This window comes from Haliaeetus leucocephalus, unplaced genomic scaffold (genome assembly GCF_000737465.1).
Source record: "Haliaeetus leucocephalus isolate CR32 unplaced genomic scaffold, Haliaeetus_leucocephalus-4.0 Scaffold151, whole genome shotgun sequence".
In the NCBI taxonomy this organism is placed as follows: Eukaryota; Metazoa; Chordata; class Aves; order Accipitriformes; family Accipitridae; genus Haliaeetus; species Haliaeetus leucocephalus.
The window spans coordinates 14802953-14818308 of record NW_010972587.1 but is presented as its reverse complement, the minus strand read 5'-3'; the positions used below and the strand labels follow the sequence as shown (position 1 = coordinate 14818308).

Below are 15356 nucleotides of genomic sequence, written 5' to 3'. Positions count from 1 at the left end.
CCTCCTATGTAGCATAGGGTCTTCTGCTGATAAATCATCTGTGCTGCTGTTTTATCAGAGCACACTCCTTGTCTTGACAGTAATACATTCCTTAGTGTTTTACCACTGTCAGCTGTGTCCTTGGTTGTCAATACAGACCACACCTGTAACCCTTTGTAGTACTGTTTCTTTCTGGTGCTTTCCCACATGCATTTCTATTAATGCATTATTCATACCAACCTTCATACTTCTTTTACAAATCTCTGCATTTCAAAGTATTTGAATGGTGATTTAAGGGTATGTAATAGACTAGCTTATAAAATAGTGGAGAACAGAAGCCTTATAGCTGTAAAATATGTAGAAGAAATATTTGGGGCATTTATTTACTGAGGACATGATAGTCATAATGCATTGCATGCCACTGAACTTACCCAAAGATCACATAAATTCTACAGAAGAAATAACAAATAATTGGATTAATGTTTTGTTGACTTCTACATTGTAAAAACCTAAACAAGAGATAAAGATGCATCTGTTTTAATGATCCATTGAATCCCCAGACAAACTTTACAGAAGACTGGGCAAACTGCAGGATAATTGTAGAGCTTTTAGCTATGTTTTATAATAAATGCAATGGGAGTTGGATGCAAAAAGCTGCAAGCATTTCTTTTATTTTCTGTTATTGATGTATTCCTATTATATTGGCAGTTTTACCCTGTAGTCTCATAAACGTAATATTCAGCTATATGCTCTTCATACACCAATTAATCAGAGCTGGTTTTGAAACAGCCTACTACAAATGAAGACACAGGCTAAACTGAAAATACAGTAAAAATGTAAGTCATCAGACCGTATTTATTCATGTAGTCTCTAACTCTGATGCATTTTTTTTTTACATTTCCACTCTCTCTATAAGTGCCTATCAACATATACCTTTTATCTCTGTCCATGCTTTTTGTGCTCAATGTCAGGCTTCTTTTTCCAAAACTGTTTGCAAAGCAATTCAATCATTATAGTCACAGACTTGAATAAATGATTTCTGGCATATGTCTTCTAGAAGGAATAGTGAAGATTGACAGCAAACAGAGAAACTTAAGAAAATGGAACTGTAATGTCATAAATATTGACATTTGTCAGTGAGTAAATGTATAGCTTAATTCTCAATTTTGTTTGTAGTCTGCTTGTGACCATCAGATCTTGTCATGCTAAATTTAGATACTCTGCAATAGGACTGCTTGAGCAAAGGAATCTTCTACAAACTCTCTTTTAATTGGAGGATTAATACGTAATTTTGACTGACTTAAGATACTGAGACTTTTCAGAGGGTTTTTCCGCACATCAGATGTAATGTTTTAGTGAAATAGCATAGGAGATTCAGACCCCGTTCCAGTACTGATGTTTTCTCCTTTGGAAAAAGTTCAAACCTTCACAGTCTGATCAGCTGTACTGTTATTTCTGAGTAACCAAACTGTATTATTTTCTCACAGAATTAATGCAAAATATGTATTCTTCCTTGGAGAGCATATAGTAAAACATTTCTCAGACCTAAAGATACTTGTTTTCTATTTTGTAGACTTAATCTGAGAAAGAGTAGTAATGTAAACCAAATCCCTACCATCTCTTCTCTCATTTTGTTTTTAACTTAATATCTGATCCTCTACATTCCACTGTTAAATATGGTTAGAATAGAAGTCTATCTGACCACAGACATGAACAATTTACGTGCAGTTTGAATATACTACTCAAATCTCTGAAAATTCAAATAGTGTACTTACCACTGTTCTTGGAGCCTTGTTTGAGTATTTTTAAAATATTCTCAAATTAAATAATTTTGAGTTATGTTAAATAATATTGAATTATAAAGAAGATATGCATGTTAATAAGTACATTACATACATAAGGCATGAGGTAGAGCTATACCATATTCATATACACCCATAATACTTGTTTTGAGACAGAGTGCAAAATGGTATGAATACACAGACCGCAAAACTCAGAAAATCAGATTTTCATTTACTTCCAAGGGCATGAAGCTCAGAAATACTGACAACTAATAGTAAAATGGAGAGTGAAGTAGTATGATGCATAAGCATGTTTGGGGACAATGCTAAGAAGAACCTTATACATTACAGAAAATCAAATTAAATGAATAAAAGTTATTCTCACTTTAAAAGTTTGGATATACCTGTCTATGGCCCAGCCTTACAAAATTGCACTGATACAAAAAAACCCCAGTAATTGGTTGTGAAAGTTGCTTAAAAACAACATTACTCACATTACCTCCTGGATTCTATTGGTAGTAAATGGGTCCCTAATTCTTAAGTGGATTTGAAAACATTCCTGGGGATGATAACGTTAATGCTGCAATCTTAAGTGGATCTGAAAACATTTCTGGGGATGATAATGCTGCCATGTCCTCTTCCTGGTCAATTGTCCCCTCGGTCAGACCCATCCCTGAAGTCACTGAGCTGTACATACATACTGTATCTTTTTGCACCATGGGGTTGAATATTGCTGAGCTATGCCCATCTAGATAAGAGATAAAAGGATCAACAAAGGTAGATTGCAGACTTCAGAACTTGAAAAAAATAGATTAAAACATTTTTCAAAGTTATTTCCTGTAGGACTGAGGTCTTACCTGTTTCTCCACTGAACCACGACAGTCCAGGGGAGTACTAATAATCTATGTCATCCCCACGAGGACAGTTTGTTTGGTTTTCACAAAGTTAATGCCAGAGTGTTTGTTGATGTGCCTAAAAAGTGAGAAGCTAACAGTGCCCTCATTCCATAATGCTCTCATAGTCATCCTACTGTAATTCCAGAGGTTAAGTGATATTTTTTTCAATCTGTGATAAATGACATGAAAAGAATGATTGGATTGCTTGAGAGTTTTATAAGTCACTTGCTTAGGTTCAGCTTTTTCCTTGCAGTTTAATCTGAACCTTGCAACTATGTAATCATTTACACCCATGTATATTAATATTTAATTCAGTTGATGTCACTAAATTGAACAGCATTTATTCCTTAAAGCAGAATTAAGTTCAATACCAGGTTAACAATGTATGCAGAATAGGAATTAGCACCTCAGTGAAGTTAAAAGTATCTGATCAAAAATGAGGCTTTCACAACCTGTGGCCAGGAAATACTTTAAAGAGAACAGAATATTCCTAACTTCTAAAATAGACTGAAAACCTTAAAGTGATTACTGAGGGCAAATCTCTTTGTTCAGTATCTTTGGTGGTCTTTTGCATGAGATGATATGGGTAATACTCTTACAAATATGTTAGGGATTAGAGATGTTGTGGCCAGTGAGACTATGATGAAGTTTGTCTTTCATAAATTATATAGAGATCTAAGTCTACTAAAACTGAATTAATAACAGTTTTTTGAAAGTTCACTTGATTCACTCGTGTTTCCTTCTTAATCTAATAGTCTTTAGATTTAAATAGATATGAATACTTGGGAACTCACATTTCTAGTAGTCACAAGAACATCACATGCTAGTTAAAAATCGTTGGCTTATTATAGAATTTACAGCACGCAGAATTGTTTCTACTTTTAGTTCCACCTACAGAAAATGAAGTAATTTAGAATATCAAACTAACTAAAGTGTATTCATTTGCTTTCTAACCCAGACTGTTAACCTGGGTTCACGATTGTAACACTAGAATCAGTATTTTCTTCTTTCATTGCCCTATAATCAGGAAGGTATTGTATTTGAATGCCGTCAAATCCTTCAAAAATTATTTGCTATTTACTACTTACCACCCCTACTTTATAACCCATGATACAAGAAACTTCCCAAAACTGCTTTTCTATTTTTACCCAGTACTGCCTTTAGCTCTTTATTTTAGATTATTGCTTTATTACAAATCTGAGATGGCTGAGGTTAAATTATTGATTGCTAATATGAATTTTCAATTAAATGCTAATAATAGCATTTAGTGTAAAGTTGTGAATTGCTGTGGTATCTATTTCTAAAGTATATTTATTATTCATGACTTCATGTGTGAGTTTAGATAAATATTTTTTATGAACTCTGCAATTTGACTGTTTTTCTATTTATGGGATGTGATGGACCATCTCAGTTACTTATTGCTACTTCTGTTTTCTGGTAGGCTATTTGAAATGTTTTATAGAGCATAATTCCAAAGAATAAATTATCTTGTCGGTACACAAATGCCCCTATTTGTGTATGAATATGGCATTCGTATAGGCACCAGCCATTCTTCTCAAATTTATGCAAGCAAAAATCCATGTTCACGAAAGTTTTCAAATAGCGAATAGCAAGGAATGTATCTAAACAGCTCTAGACCAGGATTTAAGAGAATAACTGTTGGTGTTAGTTTGGTTTATTGAACCAGCTCTAGTTTTGATCTTGTTTGTAGTATAGGAAATAATCGTTAACATGTTACGAAACGTTAGCAAAACCAGTCTGACGAGTACATCTTCAGGTAACCTGTACCTGTAGGACCACTTGAGCTCTTGCTGCAATCCATTAGCCTTGACAAAGGAAGGATGGAAGGAATGACGCCCGGAGTATGGTTTATTAAACTCGTCTGGAGAGCTGCATTTCTGTCACCCCAATTTCTAAACCAAAACGCCATACAGGACCAAGTACGATGCCACAAGAGGCATTTGCGCTGCCAGTAGGCACCAATACCGATTCCTGGAACGGGATCCTGGGCTCCGTCTGTGGGTAGGGGAGGCCAGTTGAGAGTTCTTGCTCCGGAGGTGGGAGAGTGAGAGTCGAGCAGTCGGCGCGCGGGAGCTCTCGCAGACAGGACGATCCGCGTTTATGTAAACCTCATCCATATGCAAACGGTCCAGTGAGTTGCCAGAGCTGTGCCAGCATGCCACCCACTCAAGTAATGTCTTTATTATTCATTGAAAGATGCCGCAGTTTTCTTTTGGTGTTGCAGAGCCTGTGTTAGCAGGGGATAAATATTACAGAAAGTGGTTATAGAGTTTTTATGTAATAAAGCTGAAATGAAGTCTTGGGCAGGGTCGGGGAGGCCTGGGGAGGTGCTGAGCAGGGACAGCATGGCCCATGGGTGCCCTCAGAGCTCTGACACCTCTGGGTTTTATTCATTATTATCATTTTGTCTTATCAGTGAAATGGGGTGAGTGGTGTCTGATTTGTATATTATTATTTTCTGAGGTTTTGAATGTTCTAGGAAAGAAACAGGTGAGAGGTAGTTCAGTGTTATTTTTTTAGTAAAGAGCTTCAAGTTACCTTTGCTCCCATTTAAACACACTTTTTCCAGTACGGATTTAGAGTATCATCTTTACAATTAGCTGCTGGTTAACACTGAAGAGCTAATGCAAGTAGCAGATATTGCCCTGTATCTAATCTATAAAAGTGCTGATGTTAAGATAGGATTACCTCAGATACCTAAATCCAACCTAGTCTTAACTCTAGACAAATCTCAGGGGGTAATTGAATCTTAGATAAGTAATTTAATTTTAAAATGAACATTTTTTACCTGTTTTAAAAGTCTTGTAAGGGGAAGTGGGAGAAAAAAATAAGTAAAAGGAAAAAGGCAGATGTGAAACAAAACAACAGATTGTTGTAGCTGCAGATGAAGGATGACAAAAGAGCAAGTGATCCTAAATTACAAGGAGAATAAGTAGAAGTGAGATAAACAGGGAGTGTAGAAAAGGAATTACAAAATGGAGCTAGAAAGAACAGGAAGGAGAGAAGGGAATTCACCTGATCAGCTGTTCAAAGGAGGAGTTCACTCTAAAATCTGGTGCGCTGGGGGCAGGGGAGCCTCTGAGCCCGACTAGGCACAAGAAAACAGAAGACAAAGTGCCGCACTGCCTCAGGTTGAATCTGATTTGTAAAATAATGCCAGGAGAAATCCTTAACCTTCCATCATGTGTACTTTCAAGATTCCTAATTTCAAAGATAAGATAGTTTACTGCGGTGTCAGTACAGGCATCTCATTTCCACAGCTCTCCACAGGACCTTGCAGCAGTTACCAAATCCATGAAATTACGGTTACCATTTTTTAATGGCTGTATTTAACGTCTTGAGAAAGGTCTGTGCAGTCAGTGTTCTTTCAAACCCTTTTTGAACAGTTTCTTCAAATTTTCTCTGTTACCCAGTTCTGCTTGTTTGCTAGTCCAGTGTTGCTTAGCACAGAGCTGTACAAAGATTTGCTCAAATTTGAAATTACGTAAATTTGTTTTTAGGATGCCAGGAATTATAGCGTAAAGGGTTGGGCTTGCATAGTATTTTTAGTAAGACTGTGAGTATACATGTATATATATACACACTTAGTATACTAGTTTTTAACAGTAGTCTAAAATCTTTACTGAATTAAATAAAATATTTTGATTGGTCATGGTCTCATGTAAATTTTTAAGAGGTTTTTTTTCTTCCGAGACGAAAACAGTGAAAATGATTACTCATAGGTGGTGAATGTAGTGTTACTATTACCCTGTAAAAGTTCCTGAAGCAAGCACAGAAATTGCTCTAAGAAACTAACCCCCTTTTTCAGAAAATGTTATTAACTTTCACTGAAGCCAGAATAAGGATGTACACATTTACCCTTTGGATGTGAATATGATTCCTGAAAAAATGCCAGGCAGCTGAGAGCTCTTTGTCCTACCAAAGGAATATGTGTTAGATAGAATTATTTCATAGTATAGTGGGGATCCACTGAGATTTGGATTCATATCACCTGCTCAACACTACCTCCAGCAGTAGAAGCTCCTCCAGTGCTCATGAAGAGAGGAAAAAAAGCAGCTGAATTCTAATTGCATCTTAACTATATCTTTCCTAAGTGCAATACAAGGTTACAGTAACCTATTACCCTTGTGGTGGCATCCAAAATGCAGAGAGACATTCCCTCCATTTCCCATGGAACAGAGTTACAGAGGGAGGGTGGAAGATGAATCCAGCTCTCCCTGCAACCCTTTTTCTCCCAGCATATTCCATCAACCACCAAACAGTCAGAAAAATCCATGAAGGACTATTAAGCGTAGACACCATTTCTCTTCCAGGAAAGCATTTTGCTGCAAATTGCTGGAAACTGGGAAAACACTAGGAAAGGATCACTGCGTGTCCATCTTATTCTTCTGCTCTTCTGTAGGCTTCTAGTAGGAGATGAAGGTAGATGAAGCTGTGGTATGATCCAATGCAGCTGATCCTGTGGTCTTACAGTGAAACATCTGTCTGTTCTTAACTAATTCTTGCAATTCAGTAGGTTGCATCTTGTATTTCCGTTCTGTAGGACAAGGATATAAATCTGACACTAAGTCCTGGCTGTTGCAATGCTATATAATAGAGTTTGATTTTCCTGTTGTCTTTAGAAAAAAATTATCCCCTAAATTTATTCATTTAAAATATAAAATCAGAATCTAGAAAGACTAACTGTATCTCATGCAATCTTGCTGTATGGTGATATGTTACCATATACCATATATATATTGCTCAGCATCATAGTCATGGCAGTCTTGAATAGAACGAGGTGCCCTGAGTCCTAGTCTAGTGGCCATACTCTAGAAAACAGATCTTTTAATTTTCCAGTAAGATCTGTCCCTCATTCACTGTACAGGATGGGTTCTGAAGGAGGCTAAATCAAAGTTGCCAAAGCAATCAACTGAACATGAAAAATATCCTAACTTTGAAGTGTCTGTAATAAATATATGTTTGATGATGGAGTGGAGTGCTTCGACCGAGCTATTCCTGGGTAAATAATACATCACCAGTCAGAAACACAAACTCGTAGAAAGGCCAGTGGGGTTCACAAAGTACAGTTCACAGCTGACAAATCATCCATCAAGTAAAATGAATTGTCTTTGCTGACTTTGTAGTTACAGTTATTATAAGTACAGTTATTGTACTTACATAGTGGTAATGTAGAGTTATAATAAATATTGGTATAAAATTCAGAAAAGGACTGTGAGGATGATTTTCCTAGTCAATGAGGGTTGCTCCATTAGCTTGCATTAGCTGTGGTCTGAGAGTTATTTTTGCGCGTTATGAGCCACACATAAGCAATGGAATGTAACCTTTAGATTATAGATACTAGATAGTGTTATTTAAATTCAAGCTGTTTCTATTGATTTTGTTTTGTTTCTGTATATGCCATGAAAAATGTCTCGAAAAGTACTTTCAGGAAAATACTCAGCATCACCAGTCACGATCATCTAAAGTGGCATCATCATCCAAATAGCTAGGCTGCTGACAGAAGTTAGATTTTATGTAAGGCATCCAGGTTTTTCAGAGTTTTATGGAAAAAATAATTTAAAATCTAAGCATTTTGAGTAGCCTAACTGAAATGCATAAGATAAAGCAGAACCTTGCATACACTTCTTGGAACCTGCTGTACTTCTCCCATAATAAACTTTCTTTAATTATATTGGTCTGCTGGATGTTAGGCATAGTTTTTCTTGTACAACATCCTGTTCCTAGCTATTCTTATCTCCTCTCCAGGAATACGTGTTGTTAGATTAGTTTATTCACTAGAACACCCTGTCACACTAACTCTGCTGTAGCACAAGTTCTGTCGCGCTGTTGAGAGATAACTTTTTTATCTGTCTGAAATCATAAATACAAAAAGGAAAATGATATCCCATTTAGTGTTGGATAAGGCTGAAAGCTTTAATTAAAAAAAAAAAAAAAGGTTACAGTACTTACTCTAGCACCAATTTCTTCTCCAGCTCTGCTAAACTGGCTGCCAACTTAAACAATTCATCCTTTCACATTTTGGTATAGTCTCCACTCAGAAATTTCTTGGTCAGTAGCTACTAAAATTCTCCAGTTTTTGATTGCTTAACACCACAAGTGTTTACCAATGTTTGACAGGTATTGACCTACCTAAGAAAATGGTTTATAATAATCTATTCATGATGACTGGGGAGTACCTCCTCTACAAATAATCATTACATTTCTTTCTTTTCCTCAGTCGAAAAATAAAGAAAGAAAAATCAAGAAAGAAAAATCCACATTGTCAACAGTAGAGACAATAAAATAGAGGAGACCTTAAATTCCTTTGCATTTAGAGCAAATCTGCCTTACAACATGTTTGAAACCATGTGCTCTTTGATATCACAGATTCAGTCAATTCCAAGCCCCATAATAAAGATATTCTGAGTCTCATTGGGAACGAGACGTCTTGTAGAAATTATCGTATAGCATACCAGATGGCATCTTTCTTGCAGACATCACTTCAATGTTCTTCTTCTATTGCCTTGGAGAAGAAAGAACCAAGTATTGCTATCCCTGTAAGAGACTTATGCGTCAGTTTTCCCATGCAGGAATAGGTACATCTTTTTTGATTGTGGTATCACAGAAGGATTTTCATGGGATTTATGTTCTTTGAAATCGTAGCAAGACACAGTAGTATGTAAATGTGTTGCAGGTGAGACCATCTCGTACAGTCTGCCTGGCGTTTTTCAATATCAGGACCAGCTTTAGGCACAGACAAAGCAGGCACTGCCTGCAGCGGCACACTGGTGGGGCTGGCACTGAATCACAGACTAGCAAAATGAAGAGACAGCCTTCTAGTTTCAAAGCAATAACACCTGCTCCAGGTTCCACTTGCACTGGCTCAGAAAAACTGTCCAAGCAGCCCCCCCAAGATAAGTCTCTTGGGCTGGCAAAGAACAAGGAGATCTAAAGAGCTGCACGTTCCCGTAACGAAAGACTTGACCCTAATCCCCGCGTTCCTGCCTCTGCTCTGTGCCTGCCTTTGCCTTTGCCTTAGTACTATCTTTGGCAGAAGAGAGAGAGAAAGTCTTTCAGATAACGGGATACTTTAGCAATGAGGTGATAGTCAGGGATGAGGACAAGGCGGCAAGCTGGCTGTGTTTCTGCTTATTTTCTTTCCCCTTGCTGAGCAACCTTATGTTGTGTTGATGGGTCCAGACCTGTAGTTATACCAGCAGAGGACAGAGTTGGAGGAGAGTGCGCAGTGGGACCAGCAGTGCTATAATCATCCAGTACTGGGGCCGTGGAGATAGTTAGACACAGTACCGACAGCTACATGAGGAAATGTGTCTGGGGAGCCACTCAAAAGCTGAATTTTGCCTACACTGTTGCTAGGCGTTGAGCCAAGCACTTCTCATCACTGGCAGCATAACTTCCATGCTGTTTATAGTAAGGTAAGGAAGAAGCAGTTCGACCATGAAACTGGTACATTGATTATTGGCTGTGCCTTATTGTGGGCAGAATATTTTTGTTGGTGGGGGACGCTGGATGCAGAGACATTTGTGTCTGTGCATGTATGGGAAATACAGGAGCCAATCATGCACAGTCCTTTCAAAGAGCGGGATTATGCTTCACTAGGTCTCTTTCCAATATCAATGGTTCTGTTTATGGGGGAAAGGGGAAGACAAAGTCAGGAATCCTTTCCAAAGAAATTCATGACTTCTCAGTCAACTAAGAAAAATTCAGCAAGGATTTAATTCTCAGCTTGTTTAAGATAATTTTCTTCTCAATTTGTTCTCTGAAGAGCTTGCCCAGCCTTTCAGTTTTGCTTACCCAAGGGAAGTTCAGTATATTTCAGCTCAACATAGCCTACCCTTCTCCTTACAGCCTTGCTGCTAACTGGGCACAACCCTGAAGGGATTATACTCCATCTATCTACAAAGATATTGATTCACAGTAGAAAAAACTCTGCAAAATAGGGAAGATTTACAGACAGGTGTGAACAAATGCATTTGTATTTCCGTGAGACCTAGATTCCCATCAATTTGGTATATCTACTTTCTCTGAGAAAAAAATGCATTATCCATTAATCTGTTTGAAGTACATTAAGCTATTTGTGCACAGTGTACTCTTACCAAAAATATATGCTCTATATTGCATATATTCACATGCTATTGTTATTAAATACTTGAGAAAACTCCTAAAAGTTTCTTCAGCAAATACAGATTTACCAGTGCCTGATAAGCCTTCAGTACTTTTTTGAGACACCTGATGAACCTTTCATACTTCAGGTAGTAATGTATCAAATCAGTAAGAAGACCTGGAGTAATATAAGATCTCCTTACAGACCTGTCTTAGGCAGCTTTCCAACCTCATGAAAGATCTTCTATGGCTCAACTAAAATTATTCTACAAAATCATTACGTCCTTCAGTTTGCGTGAGTTGTTCCACAAATCCAAGCAGCGATATCAGAGTGAAAGGTCATCCTGTTTTAGTCCAAGGACTAGTCAGGTTGGAGTTGAAACTCTTATAATATTCTTGATTTTAAATATCCAGCTAAGTTTAGTCTGTTCTGCGACTGCTCAGGGAGCCTCTGCACATCACTTGCAGAGACTTTGTGTTATAACGTGTCGGTCAGACTGTAGGTTTGGATTTCTATGAAACAGTTTTCTGCCATAGTATCATCAATCCCAGATGATGCCCTTGACAGATATCTGTAATTTCCTTATGCCTGGAATTAAATTCCTCCTTAGAGATGGTCATTGCTTGAGATTCACAATGGACAAGAAAAACAAAGAAAAGTAATTACTGTGTTCAATAAATGAAGTTCTACTGGACAGGATTCTTCTTACAATTGTACCCTGAATATACCATTTTCTACCTTTTTTACTAAGTCCTTTGATCCTGTTATGAAAAGTAAAAGTTTAGTAAACATTCTTCTCAGAACAAAGGTGTTAAATATTTCCTTCCATCTTGAGAGAAACTGTCTCAAAAATGGAACATGGATGGAAACTACATCGTGAGGTATTTGGTTTCTCGTGCAGAAAATGAACTTTGCTTTCATTTTAAATTCATCATCTTTTTTTAAATTTTTTCCAGTTACAGTTGATAAAACATGCATCCTCTCTAGAAATAATGCAAATCTTACATGTCTGCCTGCTATCATTCACATTTTTGTAAGAAAAGAACATAAACTTAAAATTTTACTTAGTAAAAATATTCTTTTAATTATTCATTTGAAATGGTGACCTTTTCAAGTTGAATTATTATATGTTGGCATGACGGTTTTCTTGTGTCTTATAATATTTTACGGTTGAAGAAATCATGCAGATAATCTAATTACTTTGACTAAAATTGTTGTGCCGTTTATGTCTTTTGCTGTACTACAGGAGAGAAACTGTGAAACGTATTCATTATCGATTCATTAAAGGCTTTTGCTATTATATAAGCAGAGATGCAGACCACTACCTATCTTGTATTAAAAGGGGAAAGGGGAAGGCACAGCAAACCACGCCATAGGCTACGGTTTATGTATTGCATTTCTTAATGTCTTGTGAAACGTAAAAATCTACAACAAACAGATATGTAAAGCGTAACCGGTATGAAGATTCTATTCAGATTTAAGTGCTCTAGGTTGCTTTTGAATCTTGCTATTTTCTGCATTTGTTTTGACTGCTCTCATCATTCAAGATTGACGCTTGGATGGGTGTGTAGGAGGAGGCAGCAGCAGCAGGCTTACAGCTTGCAGACAAAAAAAAAATCTGCCTTATCTGATGGCTATTATTGAAAATGCGAGGTGTAGCCTAGGCTGGGTAATGAAGGGGAGCGAGCGAGGGGGAGCAAGAAGCATGGACCTGCATACTGATGAGTGTAGGAGTACTTGATAAAAAGAATTCTTGCTGCTGGCAGTGCATTGCTCATTGTGGAGTATTCCAACAATCACATATAACGGAGAACAGCTTAGCTGACAGCTTGATATGCTTGCTTTTTTTTTTTTTCCCTACTGTATGACGTACTGGTCTGTAGTAAAGATTAATAACTAAGAAATGTAGAGCTAGGATCAGATCTTACGCTATATACTGCCCTGTAAACTATGTTTTACTTCTGACTTTTCTGCTTGCTGAAAACATTAATCTGTCAAGCTGGCGGGCTCCTTTGATACCAACTTTCCCAGGAACACGATGTGGCAATGCCACCTCTCAGCCCAGGACTACCGCTATTATCCAGTGGATGGTTATTCGTTGCTTAAACGCCTCCCTCTTCACCCTCCTACAGGACCCCGATGCCCTGTCCAGACAGTGGGACAATGGTTGGAAAATATTGGGCTACCTCAGTATGAAAACCACTTGCTGGCTAATGGATTTGACAATGTGCAATTTATGGTAAGAAATCTTCCGTGCATAGCTCTGTATATACACTGTAGCTGCCTTTTTTGTCTGTCTCTTCTGTGCTCATAAAAACCTTAGAGCTATTCTGCATTGCACTAAGAAAATCTGTTTAGTGTTTCACTTTTCTATGTCTAGCTAAATTAATATATAAGCTGTCCTTGTGTAAACTTCCAAGCTGTACACGTTACAAAATATTCTAGCCAGAAATATGGTAAAAGAAAAACTGAATATTAAGGTTCTTTGTCCCCCTCATCAATCTTGAGATTAAAAAGGAAAAATGCACAGTTCTTTTAATCCATCGCAGGATTTTCACAGTATGTAAAAGCTGTAAACACCCCTATCTGCAATACATCACATTATTACTTTTCTTTAAACATTAACATCATTGTAATAATAATTAAATAACATGCAATGCCATTCTTGCATTAAGAGGTATTTTAATAACATAAAATTATTTAATGAAGCGTGCTCTCTATGCAATTGATTCTGGATGTCTCAGTAAAATGTTTTTGCATCTTAGATAATCAAGCTATGGGATTCACTTGTTGAAACTTATGCCCTGTGTGGAAAAGTAATGCATTCCTTCAAATAGTTCCATTTTCATGTTTTAACTCTAGGCATTTATCAGGAACATATGAATGCAATAAAATTTTATGTACTTCAGGATTTACAGTATTGCCATGTGGTGTAAAGTAACAGAGACGTGTCACGCACAAACTTTCCATTGAAATGAATATTGACAGTAAAGGGAGAAGCTTACTTGGAAGGTTCTTACATAATCACTTTTTTACCTGCTTCGGTATTCCCATCACTCAAACCTCTTGCAAAAATCCTGACTACATTTCTTATGAAGTCTCAGAGCTTAAAATATTATTAATCAGCCCTTTTTAAAGATATTTTTAGTAACCTTGAATATCTTGGAACAGTTCTAACTTTTCATAACTTACACCTGGCATATAAGAAACAGAAGTGAAACAGCATGAAGATTATGGCTATAAAATCATCACGAGTTGTGTTTTTCCTGTTTAACTTCTTTTGCCAACATCATTATAAGCCTTTGGGTTACTGATTAGAAAATTAAGGCACAGATCTCTGCCATTTCCACATTATAATAGTGTAGAGGTTTCTTCCTGGTTTTACATGGCTGCCATGTGATCTTTTGCTTATATCAGTAAAAATCATGAGAATCTTTACCTTTAAATATTCTTGAAAACAAAGCTGCAAGGATGTGCTGTCAGCCCAGCAATGTAAAAAAAATTCCAAAATACCTTTCAAGCTACAGTTTCCCAAAATGTAACTACATATTCTTCTATATGTTGTAGTCTTAGTTACATAAGTAGATGATCATTTAGTATTAAAGAGATTACAGAAGGAAATTGTTCACAAGAGGCTGTAGGTGGCATAACAAATGCCGAGGGGTGCACCTACCACAGGTAACTGATGAGCTCCAGACGAGCCAAAAAAACTACCCTGGAGGGTTTTCCAGTCGTCCCCTGGCTCTGGAGGGGCCTGAACCACGCTCGGGGGGAATTTATAAGACTTTCATTTCCTATGTCTCTTATTAGTATACTTATGTAAACATACATATTATATACGAGATTCTCTTATTCAATATGCAAATCAAACTTTTCAGGTATCAGGCAGATTAACTTATGCCTGCATACTTGTGTGTTAGCTAATGTTTTAATGTAATTTCATTTTAATTTAAGCCTTTTCTGAAGTGGTTTGTTTTTAAATATATATTGTAGGTGAAATACATAATTACTCTTAATGTTAGTTGGGGTAGCATGCATATGTGAATGGAAGATTAGACTCTTAAATCCAGTGATTAAGCAAAAAGCTGGAAAATTGCCTCGTAATAAAAAATATATAATTTCAGTAATTTAATAATTCCTAATTTATTGATTTCACACTGTTCATCATGCTGTTACAGATTTCAGGTTTTGTTTGTACCAGAAAGTGAATAGTTCCCATATCTTATTGGAAATAAAAATGATCAGAAAACACAAATTTCTTTTTATATTATTGTTTTGAATATATCAGCATTATGTAAGGACAGGCTCTCCTGAAAATTTAAATGAGTATTTTTAAAAATATTTTCCATTCTAGCCAAAATGTTAAAGAGAAAATTAAACTTGGAAAGTATATAGGAAAATGAAAGAAAGACCTGCTATGCTAAGACAAAAATTCAGATTACTTCAAACTTAAATGTGTTGTAGCCTTCCTTAATATGAGAGAACTGCTTTACCTTTATTAAAGTGGTTTACATATCAAGCTATGTTTTATAATCTTACTAAATTAAGTGTTTCAGGTAGGTTAGCTACTTT

General features: G+C 36.7%; 1 protein-coding gene across 1 annotated transcript in view; it reads left to right on the top strand.

Moving 5' to 3' along the window:
* ANKS1B (ankyrin repeat and sterile alpha motif domain containing 1B) overlaps positions 1–15356 on the top strand; it is a 425224-nt gene that overhangs the window by 220147 nt on the left and 189721 nt on the right. The window contains 1 exon segment of the mRNA XM_010561984.1: positions 12917–13023. Within this exon segment, the coding sequence (XP_010560286.1) occupies positions 12917–13023 (107 nt within the window).